The sequence below is a fragment of the Panulirus ornatus genome, chromosome 30 (genome assembly GCF_036320965.1).
Source record: "Panulirus ornatus isolate Po-2019 chromosome 30, ASM3632096v1, whole genome shotgun sequence".
NCBI classification, from domain to species: domain Eukaryota; kingdom Metazoa; phylum Arthropoda; class Malacostraca; order Decapoda; family Palinuridae; genus Panulirus; species Panulirus ornatus.
Genome location: NC_092253.1, coordinates 2,651,428 through 2,664,941, shown reverse-complemented (window position 1 = coordinate 2,664,941; position 13,514 = coordinate 2,651,428). Strand labels below are relative to the sequence as shown.

Genomic DNA, 13,514 nt, shown 5'->3' with positions numbered 1-13,514 from the left:
CAGGTATAACAACGTTGTTTCACGCTCACTGGCTGTGGGAGTTTACCATCTTGTTTCACATTGAAAACTGCAGAGACCTGAGTTTAGTGGTCTATGTAAACATATAGTGAAGAGGTGAAAAGTCCCTCTGAAATTATTGCAATCCTGAGTACAGTTCATGAGATCTGATGGTCAGCTATAATTCGAATACTGACAGAGTCTTGCCATTGACATGAATTACATAATGATATAAATATTTTTCAGCACATTGGGGAAAAGGGCTCCGAATGACTATAGTGTTTAGCTCATATTTTTTATGAGTTCTCGACCACGGACCCAATTGCCATGGTTTAGGTGGTCAAGCAGGGGCTGTATACAATAGGGTACTTGTTAGGGCTCACGCCATTAGGGGTCGACCTCGCGCATGAAAATTGGATACGAAAGCTTTTATTTAAAGGATAAGAAATCTCTTATCTATAGGATATGAAGGCTTTCTAATTCAGCTCATACATGTAGCATCTTTGTAATTTCGTTTTAAAAATGCAAGGTAGTATATCTTATCATTAATCTAAATTCGTAAGAAATAAAACCATTTAACCAACATACGGTGTTATTTATGAATGCCTCGCTGATCATAACATTACTGAGTTTTGTGTCACAGAATCAAGCTGCATAAGAAAGTAATAAGTTCCACATACCAAGAAGAATTCAAGCAGAACTGATAGAAGCAAAATGGAACATACTGTGTAAAGTGTCATAGTTGACAACGATATTCAAGATATTTCTTCAAAAAATCTTTTTGATTACCTCACACTGATGATTACTAATTGTTCTGTTGTACGATTTTTTTTTAATGAGGCTGATTAGCTACTTGCAACGTACAATTACAACCTAAATTTATGTGAATTAGACATACTTCGGTCTTAACTACTCGAACGTTATGCTTCCATTTGCCGGCCAAAAGGCGTACATGGCATATCTCTGAAATCAGAAGCACACATAAATGGTCATATTCTTAACATGAGAGTCGGGGAAGGGATGTGGAAATATAGTACGAGGGTCCGGGCGTCAAGTTTTCCCAAGGCCACATGTCTTCAAATTGGCCCTGATTTATGATAAGTTCGATAAAAGAAAGCTCATACATGAACTTTTCTTTGGTTTGTCTCCGTTACAAAGGCCACACATTAAGATACCGTCAGAGGAAATTTGTGTAAATATCTGATAAGCTGTAAAATTTGCCTTCCATCTCGAACAGGTTGGAAGAGATGAACATGTTTAAATAATCGCCCATCCATAGACCTAAAAAGAACAGCAGCCACTTTTTTTATTATTAGTCACCAACCACACGCCCCCGCCACAGGGGATACTATTTAAGATATATAAACTTTTCAGGATTTATGTCTTTGAATCACTTATATCCGTGAAACTGCATCGACAGTAGTTTTCAAATAGATATTTCCAGTATCATTATATTCAAGAACCTGTAAATCAATGTAACCTGGCCAGGAGCCCTCGATGAGAGAGAGCAATAATGTTTCTCTGAATGACCTTATATCTATGAACAAATAAACCAAGACAGACTATATTGCCATATGATTTACAAGCTCTTGATCGTCTGTCTTTTTCAGGTACTTTACTTGAACAGAAATCATTTGATATCCCAAAAATGTGCCTGGAAATCCTAAGAACTTTTACAATTAAATTTTCCTTTTCCCTATCAAAGAACACCAGCTGGTTCTTATTTATTATCTCATCAGCTGAAGCTTTATGAGTGCTTTGCGTTTCAGTAACGAATGATAATCACCATATAAATTCAGTGATTTAATCTGCCATAGAAAGGAGAGCATAATAATTCGTTACATTTAGCTCATGCTGTCAAATAATCACTAATGTGACAGGTTGAGGACTATAAATGGAGGGGATTTGGAACATCCACTCAAGAGGATCCGAATTTATCTCAAAAATTGTCAACTACACCGTGAGGTTCCCTCCTCTATACCACTATGACAAGTTTTCAATCGCTTTAATTTTCACGTTTAATCAGTTTTCTTATCACTCCTCGGAAGTAATATTTTCTTACCTAGAATTTCGTAGGTAATATTAAATTACCAGTTTAGGTCATTCCTAAGATTACCATATTCTATGCTTGTGGAATCCAAAATGAAAGAGTGTTAAATTTGGCGGCTGATAAAATAAACAGGTGCAAGATGGCGGGTGTTGGGGATGTGCGGGAACGAGATAGCAGTTCGCCTTCACCTGTCGAGACCCCAGATAACCCTGATGGAATTAAAGATAGAGCCGCCTTGAAGGAAGAGGTAAGTCTATTCTATGACATGTTAAAACGAAATCTCACTAGTCCTCGTAATATACGAGAAATTGCTGTTGTTATGATCCATGGATTGTAGGCTTTGTTGACATTCAGGTATTGTACACTCATATTTTTCTGTTTAGTGATTTTTCTCATTGTGCTGGAGGCAGAGGAAGATTGATGGTGCTGCAGCTGTTGTATAGTCGTACTTACCCGGGTTGGTGAGGCAGTGAGGCGAACGAGTGTAAAAGGCAATGGACCGTGATGTTTATCTCTCCCGGGCTATGGGTGGTGTGTGAGTGTAGGGGCATCTGGGGCAAACGTTAATTCTTATGATAATGTCCCACTTTAGTCCTGCCACCTTGATAACGGTAGAATCTCAGATATACCCTTGGAATAGTTGTATTTCGTATGCATAATAAATTAAGACCGGGGGAGCGTGATTGGGATTATTTTTTCGTATCTCCAACAAATAGAGAACATGATAAAGGAGATGACTATGAAGACTAGGGATAATGTAAGGTTAAGTAATGTTAAAGTTGGTGAAACGCTTGTATGGATCATCAGAACTTATGAAAACCTTGCTTGACTTCTAACAGCTGATGTATACCTTAAGTATAATGTTGTTTATAGAAAATAGATAGGGTCTCCATTTAAAATAATTTTCTGGTCATTGTTTGCATGCCTATAGACATTCATATCTTGGATCCGAAATTGCGTTATATCTTTGAAACTGTGTAACAGTTTGAATTTACAGTATTTGAAAGTACAGTATTGGAAGCAAAAATATCCCTAGAAATCATCGTAACAGTATGAAATTCACCAGACCTCCCCAAGCATTCTGGACTTCCCTTCATTTTCACTGTTGTATTCAAAGTACACCAACAATAATTTCATTAGCTGGGTGACCTCTCATGGTCGATTGTGTGTAGTGAATCTAATAGATTCCATTTATTTCTACGGGATTGCAACTAACACCCGGCAACTTTTTGTAGAAATAGATACCATAACACATATATTCAAATAACATAGTGAAGAAAATATTGATTGTCAATGGATGTCAGATGAGGTTTTCATAGGTTCTGAATATTTGTATCACTAGTTTTGATCATTATTATCAGTGAATTTTTTACTTTTTCATTCATCTGTATTTTATACGAAAACCATACATGTTTGTCTTTTATATTTTGATGTATAATACTTTTAATTCTCATATTTGTGTATCTTGTAAACCTTTCCTCTAGAAACCCAACATGTAAAAGGTGCTATAATATAAAACCACGTTTTATGGATTTGACGAAAATTAGGTTAGCTAATAAAGTGGAAATATTAATAAAGCTTATAGATTCATTTCATGACTAAACTGATTTTGTCTTAATTGCATTGGATTTTTAGAGGTTTTACTTTATAGAAAATGGTAAATGTTTTAGAATTTGTGAAGGGCATTGTAAATTTTATCTATGATATTTTTACTTTTCCAGTTAAACAACATTCAAAGCATCATTCACCTAACTAAGGAATACATTGATGACCTTAATTCTCGCTTTGCTGGCTTCCAACACCCTCCATCATTATATCTCACGGTAATGTTATCATTCTAGATTTCCACATGTAATTTTGTTGTGCAATATTATAAGTTTTTTAAAGATATTTCGTGATCCTAACTTTTTTTTATGTTTGTGATAGCTGTCTGGGAATTTGAAATGTTGTGGACATTTCTGGCTGCAGGCTGTCTTGATAATGATTTAGATATACTCTTAAGGTTTATTTTTGCTAGAATTGTTTTGTAATTGATACTTAGTGTATATTTTTCAGTTGTTGTTGCATAAATGTGAACAGTAATCACAAAGTGTGGTTTAGTTTTGTCTTTTAAGCGTAGATTTTGCCCACTCGTGCAGTTTTTAAACTAGACAGGATTTGTAATTATGCATTTATTTCTTTGGCAAGGGTATCAATATTCCATAGGAACTTACCTGGTTTCCATGTTGTTTGGGTTTCGAAGTAGATTTCTGACCAGTAGTAGTAGTGAGGCACTAATGGCTGACAAATAGCACTGCAGTTCACCATTTATGGAGACATGCTGTGGCTATCCCCTTGAGGTAGTTCTCGAAGGGAATGAGGATCTGAGATATAGACAGATGATAGATAGTAGTAGCAGAATGTAGTGACATGATGAGTGTATCCATTCATGGTAATAAAGATTTTACATCTTGTCCTTCATGTTATTCAAATTTTACAGGAGTATACAGAACTGACAGGAAAGTTGCATAAGTTTGAGGCCAAGGAGCAGGAAATCTTAGAGCAGCTGAGCTTGAGTTCTACTTCTGATCATCCAGCTCAGACCAATGGCTGTCATGAGGACTTTCCTGAGGCCCCACATCCACCCTCAGAGGATATGGACACAAGCTTCCAGGTCACCTCACAGATCACAAGTAAGTTATTAATGTTAAGGACATAAATCCTGTAATCTTTCTCATGTATAAACAATAAAGGCTTCCTAAGGAATTCTCAGTATTATGACAATTGGGAGTTGTGTCACCTCTAGAAGCTAAAGCATTTTGATTTATTCATGAAAGCCATTTTTGATAATTCAGCACTTTTGAATGCATCAGATCAGCAGCATAACAGTAAATGGAAAATATGCTTCACTCTGGTATTGACTAAGGAATTTGGGAAACTCCATAGAATACCTACCCACCATGAGATTCTATTTTGTACTATGAAAGAAGATTTTGCATTTTGACAGGACTAGTGTGTAGCACTCATCGCATACACCCCTTGTTTGGTAGTGCTCTTATTTCTGCAGCCATATGAAGAACATTGAATAATAACACTAATATCTACCCTGTAAATGCATTGCCAGAACCACCTACTAAGGTTTCCATGAACATGATTGATGTCTTGCATGAAAGGGTGAATATGCTAAGCATTGTCTCCTTTATGTGATGTCCCCTTATTATGTTCAGTTTTGATTTATATATTCTGCTTTGGTACAGATTTTCATTTCATGCCTTGAATTGTTAAAAACAGTATTTCAAGCTGAATTTATATGTGTATGGAAACAGCTGGTGGCAAAATGGTCAGTTAGCTTGACATAGTTGAGATATTTTCAATGAGAAATTGAATTAGGGAAAAGAGTCGCCATTATAAAGTAGTGAAGTGGAGGTATACATTATTATTAAGGGGTAGAAAAATAAAGGATTTTTAAAAACTGAGATGGAATAGGTGATGGTACAGACATGTAGAGAATTCATAAAAAAAATGTATGAAGGAGAATGGTAAGAGTTAAAAAGGAAAAGCAAATGGAAATTGAAGAACAGAGTGAGGAGGCATCTTGGTGGAGAGATGATAGAAATGTGCTGATATTTTAGTGTATAAGCCACTGTGTTTAGTAGCATAGTTGTGTCTAATTCTCTAGATTTATAGATCCTGTCTTTTATTGACAGTTTTATATGAAAGTGTAGTACCTGTTTTGGTTTAATACCACGGGATTAATTTCAGGTAGTAATGGTATGTACGAGGAAGTTACACGGTCTACCCCACAATCGCCTTTGCGATCAGTGGTCCGTGCACACCTTCCAAACCAGCAGCGCACTACAGTGCAGGTACAACCTGGACGCACTTTAAAGGATGCACTGGCAAAGGCACTTAGCTTCCGAAAACTTTCTCCTGATGTCTGTATTGTGTATAGAAAAACAAATCCTAAGGTATGTAACAGTACCTTTATATGTGTTCATAATTCTTCATACTGTATGCTGGTAGAATGTTGATGTAAGACCTGTTCAGAAATACTTTTCTGTGTTATAGAAGATGTAAGTTTCATTTGATTAATTGCCCTAGTGTGCAGAATGAAAAAACGTATAACCTCCTGCATTGATGAAGATATGAGTAAATATTATTTCTTTCATAGATATAAGAATTAGATTTTGTATAACTTGTGTAGCATTGTACATACTTAACCATTGAGCCTTGGCATATGTCTGAAATGATTCACAACTAGTTCACACAAAAAGTCCCTTGCACAGTATATGTCTATCTTATGTTGTTGAAGAAATTCCCAATAAGAATAGAATATTTTTATCTATATTAGTGTTGTAGGGTACTTAGGGGAGGGTCCTGTATAGCATACTGTTTATGTAGGAATCACTTTGTCCATTATCGTCATTGTCTGTCTGTCTGTCTGTCCATCATTGAGAGTCACTCTTGATATGTGTTATAACCATTGTCATAACATTAAAAGTCTGAATCATGTGGTTTTGAAATGTTATGTAGTTTGTTCCCAAGTATGTAAAGAATGGAGTTGCGTAAGATACTTATGTATGTTTTTTGATAAAAAGGTTTAACCCAGAACTTATGTGGTCCATAACTTCAAGAAAATTTCATGTTTGGCATGGGAACTTCACTAATGTTTTATTATTTTCAAAACAGTATTTTCATCCATTTTTGCTTCACTTTTCATTTCTGTGCTGTATTGTAGGTGGTAAATGTTTCGTGGAACACCCATTAGTTTATACCTAATTGTCTTTTGAGGCTTTGCGAGGTTACTATCAGGAACAGACAGACAACAATATCATTTGCCTACAGTGTCTGTAGCTATCATGAATGCTGTACAGAGACCAGAGTCTGTCATACATAAAGAAGTTTTGCAGGCTGCTCCAAGGTTACCCTGACTGCATCTTTTACCCTTTCACAGCCTACTGACAGATTTTTTTTTTTTCTATGTTGGAAGCTACAGTCACAGACAGAAGTCCATATTGATACTAGTTCTTATCTGCAGTATGAAAAGAGTTAATAAGAGAGAGGCATAAAAGAAGGAAAATATTTTAAAAATTTCATTGCTCTGATATTTTATCCACTGTATACTATTAACTCTTTTGAATGTTTAGGCCTCATTACCGGAAACCCTCCTTTGATTTTCTTATATCCCTGATTTTCTCTGCTCCGTTGTTCCTTCTCCTTTTGGCATGTAGATATTTGTCATTGCCTCATTGCTTATCCTCTCCATATACCCACACTATTTCAGCATATCCTCCTTGGGTCTCTCATTGACACTTCTTTTTGATAATACACCCCCATTTCTGACATGCATCTGAGTTCTGTTCTGTCTGACCAGTCTGATCTCGACATGAACATAAGTCTTCCTTATGTCGACATGGCTTGTAAAATTTGTTTACCTGTACAGCATTCTTTTGTCCTACTCAATTTCTATCATGATCATCCCTCTTTTTTACTAACCAGCTTTGTTATATGATTCTGTAGTTTCTTTTTGTGTTTTATATAAGATTCTTTAGTTCATATTTCATCGCTTTCATTGTTTAACTTACATTTTTTTTGGTTGTGTATGGATTGTCATGTCACATAAGTTGTAAGTAAGGGAGAGCTTGTATGTAACTATGTAACTACTTGCCTCAAATCACACATTATTCATTTCCAGAATATCCACTATCTTCACTTTCTTTGCATTCAAAGCCCAAGACTCACTCCCTTAGAATGCTAGGGAGTGTTACTCTTTCACAGCCACATTCACTCTTAGGTACATAAAGCACTCCATTTTCTGTAGTTCATCCATTGAAACCACACACATGCAGATTAAAAATCGTTGCTTTGCTTTGCCTGCAGGTTTTAGAAAGTCACAGTTTGGGAGGGAAGGATTTCCATTACCCATGCCCTTGCCCTTCTTAGTTAACTTTATGCCATGCATGTGATTCATTGGTAGAATACCTTGACCTCTGTTCCTAGGGGTAAGTTAATATGTAAGTAGAATTGCGTCTCTTTCATGAATTGAATTTCTAACTTTTTAGAAGTATATGTGAATAATGCCTACTATTATTATCATGGAGTATTGTCTTTTGGAGAAATGGGTTGTAATGCTTTACTGCAACTCTTGTTCTCTGAAAAAATTTTTTATATTTATTTATTTTTATTATACTTAGTCGCTGTCTCTGCATTAGAGAGGTATATATATATATATATATATATATTTTTTTTTTTTGCCGCTGTCTCCCGCGTTTGCGAGGTAGCGCAGGGAAACAGACGAAAGAAATGGCCCAACCCACCCCCATACACATGTATATACATACGTTCACACACGCAAATATACATACCTACACAGCTTTCCATGGTTTACCCCAGACGCTTCACATGCCCTGATTCAATCCACTGACAGCACGTCAACCCCGGTATACCACATCGATCCAATTCACTCTATTCCTTGCCCTCCTTTCAGCCTCCTGCATGTTCAGGCCCCGATCACACAAAATCTTTTTCACTCCATCTTTCCACCTCCAATTTGGCCTCCCACTTCTCCTCGTTCCCTCCACCTCTGACACATATATCTTCTTTGTCAATCTTTCCTCACTCATTCTCTCCATGTGACCAAACCATTTCAAAACACCCTCTTCTACTCTCTCAACCACACTCTTTCTATTACCACACATCTCTTCTTACCCTATTATTACTTACTCGATCAAACTACCTCACACCACATATTGTCCTCAAACATCTCATTTCCAGCCCATCCACCCTCCTGCGCACAACTCTATCCATAGCCCACGCCTTGCAACCATTCAACATTGTTGGAACCAGTATTCCTTCAAACATACCCATTTTTGCTTTCTGAGATAATGTTCTCGACTTCCACACATTCTTCAAGGCTCCCAGAATTTTCGCCCCCTCCCCCACCATGTGATTCACTTCTGCTTCCATGGTTCCATCCGCTGCCAAATCCACTCCCAGATATCTAAAACACTTCACTTCCTCCATATAGTTATACTGATTTTATTTATTCTGTCCTGTAGTCTCCTATTTCTATTTTTTCTCATATATGTAAGCAAAGTGAAATGGCCAGTAGGAGAGTTGGAATAGGGCAGGGTAATGGAGAATTTTCTTGATAATCACTTAACCTATGTGCAGCAAGAAGTGTAATGCCTGTGGTGTTTGCCTTTATTTAGGAACTTAGATATTTTAAAGTGAAGAAAATACGTTTAATAAGTGATTTTCCAATTCAGGCAAGTACCATATTTGCATCCTTTATGGAAACTTACTTAAATGATTACGTGGACACTGATGTCTGTATCCTTAGTTACATCCTGTCAGGTATGACAGAATAGGGGGGATTTGTAGGGTTGAGTTGTATGTTTTAAAATTCACTCGTAGCATATGAGATTTTAAATTTGTCAAATGATGCAGTGAATTATTGACATTGAAAATTTGAGCATCTGGTTCAACAAATGTATATACCACCACATGCAAGACTACAGGAATTTTTAGAACAAACTAGAAATGTAGAATCCCTCCTTAATAATTACTTTGGGAATGCAGTTCAGGGTACATTTGTTAGGAGAATTAACCCATCGCACATTAGATGGAAATGGTAAGGAAACAACAACATTTTACCCAATTATTTCGCAGGAAGTAGCTCAGATGAACAGCTGCACAAAAAGGAATATTTAGAGTTTGTGATGAAATTCTCTCTTTGTCATTGGATACAGAACCACTTAGAAAAGAATGGTATGCTGTACTTCACAAAATTTGTGCTTCATATTTGCCATGAACTTGATATATGAAAATTACAAGCTCGTCCTCTCTGTACTGAGATCAAAGCAAAACCTATTTACTGTGACAGTACCATACATTCAGTGATGTTTTCTACTCCTAACTGTAGCTGTCTTGCATATGGCCATGCTCTTTCCACAATTCTGTGCACACCAGGGAAGATTTTATGGATAAGAATTAGTAACTAGCATGCCACACAGTGTCATGATGTAATATTTCTTTCCTTCTTGTGAAATAAGGCAGCTAAAATATGAGGCTTGTCAGACATTTGTTTGGGCATTTTAATTGATGAATTATTTGCAAGTTGATCATATACAAATGTTTCCAGTAATATGATGTGACATGTTTACTGAATTGTCGTGATTCAGCTCTTCTTTTCCCATTAGAAGGTGAATAAATGCAGTACAAAGCATATTTATTGAGTGTTTTGTTTGGTAATTTTATTTGAAGATTTATTCACAGGTTGGTCATATTGATGTTTCCAATCATATAATGTAACAAGTTTACTAGGTGGTTGAACTACTGCATTTACTAGTTTGTTAATTCTGACACAACTGCATGTGTTAGTCAGGAGCAGGCATGGGAGTAGCTGAAGTGGATTATGAGAGAGTTATGGGATTGGCAGATGAGGAAAGGGTAGTTTATATGCAGTAGATGGTGGTGGAAGGAGGCCAGAGCACACCAGGTCAGAGCAGCAGGATGACTAGATCTAGACAGCATATTGTTAGTTTTTCTTAGTATTTCTGTGCTGAAGAGAGTTGAGGCAGAATTCGTGGCATGTAGTGAGTGAGTAGAAGCAGCCAGAGATCCAGGTAGAGTGCTGATTCTATTGAATTTCTTAATGCTAATGAGATGTGAAGCAACACAGTTGGCACGTAGTTGTGAGTGAGATGTGAGGGTCCTTACAACAACTAGCCTGAGTGTTAAGACTGCTTCTACTTGCTCGACAATCTTACCTCCAATAATTTCATGCCTATGTTTGTAGAGACCTGGTGCTTTCCCATGGATGGCTAGAGTTGTGAAAAGACATACTTTTCTTCCATGGATGGATAGATGTGTATGGAGATTTGATGTTCTTCTGAGAGACCTACTAGAGATACAGGTGGAGACTGGTTTTTGTTTTTTGTGGATTTGGGTTCATGTGTAGATTGGTTGTTCTCCTGTGGATGGAATGAGTGGTCATTTGGAACCCAGAACATAATACAGTGGGAGAACATAATACAGTGGGTCTGAAGTATGAAATGCCCTGTAACTCAAGTCACAGTGACAGATTGTTTTATCCTCAGTGGGCAGTCTACAATGCGTATTTGAAACAGTGAAGCCTAACGTTAGCCCAAAATACGAACCGGACAAAATTGTCAGCCTGTGAAAAATGAGGTTTTGGGCAGACAATTTATTTTGTGTTTTGCATTAAGTTTAAATTGTTTCTAATTACAGTGAAAACCCATTAATATTGAGTTCAGATTGTGTCTGATTATAGTGAAACCCCATTTTAACAGGCTTCAATTAAGTCTTTTTGGAATTAGGCTTCTGAGGGACCTTTTAGTCTAAGCTTAGAATCTAAAGGAAAAATCCATGAAATTCTGGTATAGCACAAATTTGGTCTGGTTAGGTTAGATTCATTGGACTGAATTTGAAATGTAACAGAATATTCCATTAGTTCCCTACCTCAGTCCAGGATGGTGATTTTCATGAGAATGTGACATCCTGTAGTGTGTCACTATGATGCATGTTTTTTTGTTAATTCATTTACAGCATGTTCTTGCTCATTTTTTTGGTTTTGATCTACACTGATTTAAAGGTGCAGCACTTTTTTCGTTTTTACCATCATGCCAACAGAGATGAATGTTTTATACAGTTGGGTAGAAATTTTAAGATGAACTGAACTAGTTTGGTCACTGTTCACAGCCTGAGCTGAGCATGCTCTTGTCAAGACATAAACAGGCTGTGGCTTTGTCCTTGCACAGTTGCTGTGTTTTTTGTGTTATAAAGGCCTAGCTTTTTGTGTACTTTATGGCAAATAAGAGAGGTAACAATTATGCATGTGTCAAGAGGTTCAGGAAACACCTCGCAATATCTGTAAAGTTAAAAATAATTAAGTATTATGAGCTTGAGGTTACTGGCTTGTGCCTCATGCAGGACAGTGGACTTCATAAGAGCACATTTTATGATGCTACTAAGACCAAGAAAAAACAAAGAAATATGCTATTGTGCAGGCAATTGTTCCATCCTCTTCTAGAAAACAAGTGAGGAAGGACATGCACCCTAATCTCTGACCTGGAGGGAGTTCAGGTGATTCCAAATCCATTGCAGGACCTTTTCCTTCTGATTCAGAATAGCTCTCGCTACTCCCTGAAAACTTCAATCCTGGGGAGTAGGGTAGGGATTGACTTAAATTGTCATTCGGCTAAGGTAAGTTTACTGTGTATATGTTAAGGTGATTTCCTAAAACCCTTTAGGGAAAAATCTAGGAAGTAATCGTATTTGGCTTCTTAAGGATTGCCTTGATGTCAAATTTGTCCATTAGAATGGGGTTTCACTGAAGTTTGTTTTAAGATTTGTGTTTTTGTTTTTACAATATAAGTAGCTTGTTTTTGAACTGAATATTGTATGGTTTGATATTATTTGTGTAATTACCTGTTCACATTGTGCAAAGCAGTCTCTTTTTTTTCAAGGAAATTCAGTCTTAGGTATGGTTTTTTAGAAAGTGCCAGGATTACAGACCTTGGAGGTGAACTGTGTTGCTGAATGTGAATTGCATATGATTTAGAACTTTTTTGTTAATTTTTTGTAAAACAGATATTATTGCTTCAACCCACTTTGGTCATTTTTTTTTGTCTGTTTTTGTAGATGTAGGAACAGCTGGGGAAGATTATGGATATTATTAAACTGGTTAAGTGGTTAAGATGGTTAAACCTTTGGAATATTTGGTTGAGGATCTGTGGGCGTTCTTAAAAATGAACAGGTTAGAGAATGGAGTAAGCGTAGTTAACAGCGGGAATTATTGAAAATACACTTGGAATTACAGGAAGTGAAGAATACGGCTGATGACGGGGGTACTTCGATGGCCGGAGCTGGGATGTAGGAGATGGTGCCTAAATTACCATACAATATTTTTCTTTGTGTTTGCGGTGAGTTAAGTGTAGAGAAATTAGATCAGAATTATTCATTAAAAAGGGGATGAAATGTCACAGTTAAATCAGTAGAGAAATTAGATGAGAATATCTTTGAAGATGGGGGTGAAGTGTCACAATTTGATTAGTAGAGAAATTAGATTAGATTTGATTGACTTCTTAAAAGTGGGGATGAATTATCACGATGTAAGTATTATTTACCTTTTATGAAATGAAAAGCTAAAATAAAAATCATAACAGGCATTGCATTTGGAAATTGTCATTGATGATTTATTCATAAGTTGATCGTATGGTAACCTTTTCACTAATATAATGTAACTAATTAACTGAATTGTCATGGTGTTACTCTTCTTTCCCTATCATAAAGGAATGAATTTGCCAGAATGAAAAACATGTCAGGCATTTAATTCGTGAATTGTAATTAATGATTTACCCAATAGGTTGATCATGTATTGATGTTCCCAGTTGTATAATGGAACATGTTGAGTGATTATAGTGATATAATCTTCTTTCCCATTCATGAGATATTAATCTTATGT

The 13,514-nt window shown here is 36.4% G+C and overlaps 1 protein-coding gene across 3 annotated transcripts in view; it reads left to right on the top strand.

The window, feature by feature from the left end:
• Window positions 1-2,157: 2,157 nt before the first annotated feature.
• The window catches only part of Raf (Raf oncogene), a 52,811-nt gene continuing 41,454 nt past the window's right edge, over window positions 2,158-13,514 (top strand). For all 3 annotated transcript variants that reach the window (XM_071679547.1, XM_071679546.1, XM_071679545.1), the window contains exons 1-4: window positions 2,158-2,294; window positions 3,769-3,870; window positions 4,527-4,719; window positions 5,789-5,994. In XM_071679547.1, the coding sequence (XP_071535648.1) occupies window positions 2,187-2,294; window positions 3,769-3,870; window positions 4,527-4,719; window positions 5,789-5,994 (609 nt within the window). In that variant the 5' untranslated portion in view covers window positions 2,158-2,186. The remainder of the gene's footprint in view (window positions 2,295-3,768; window positions 3,871-4,526; window positions 4,720-5,788; window positions 5,995-13,514) is intronic.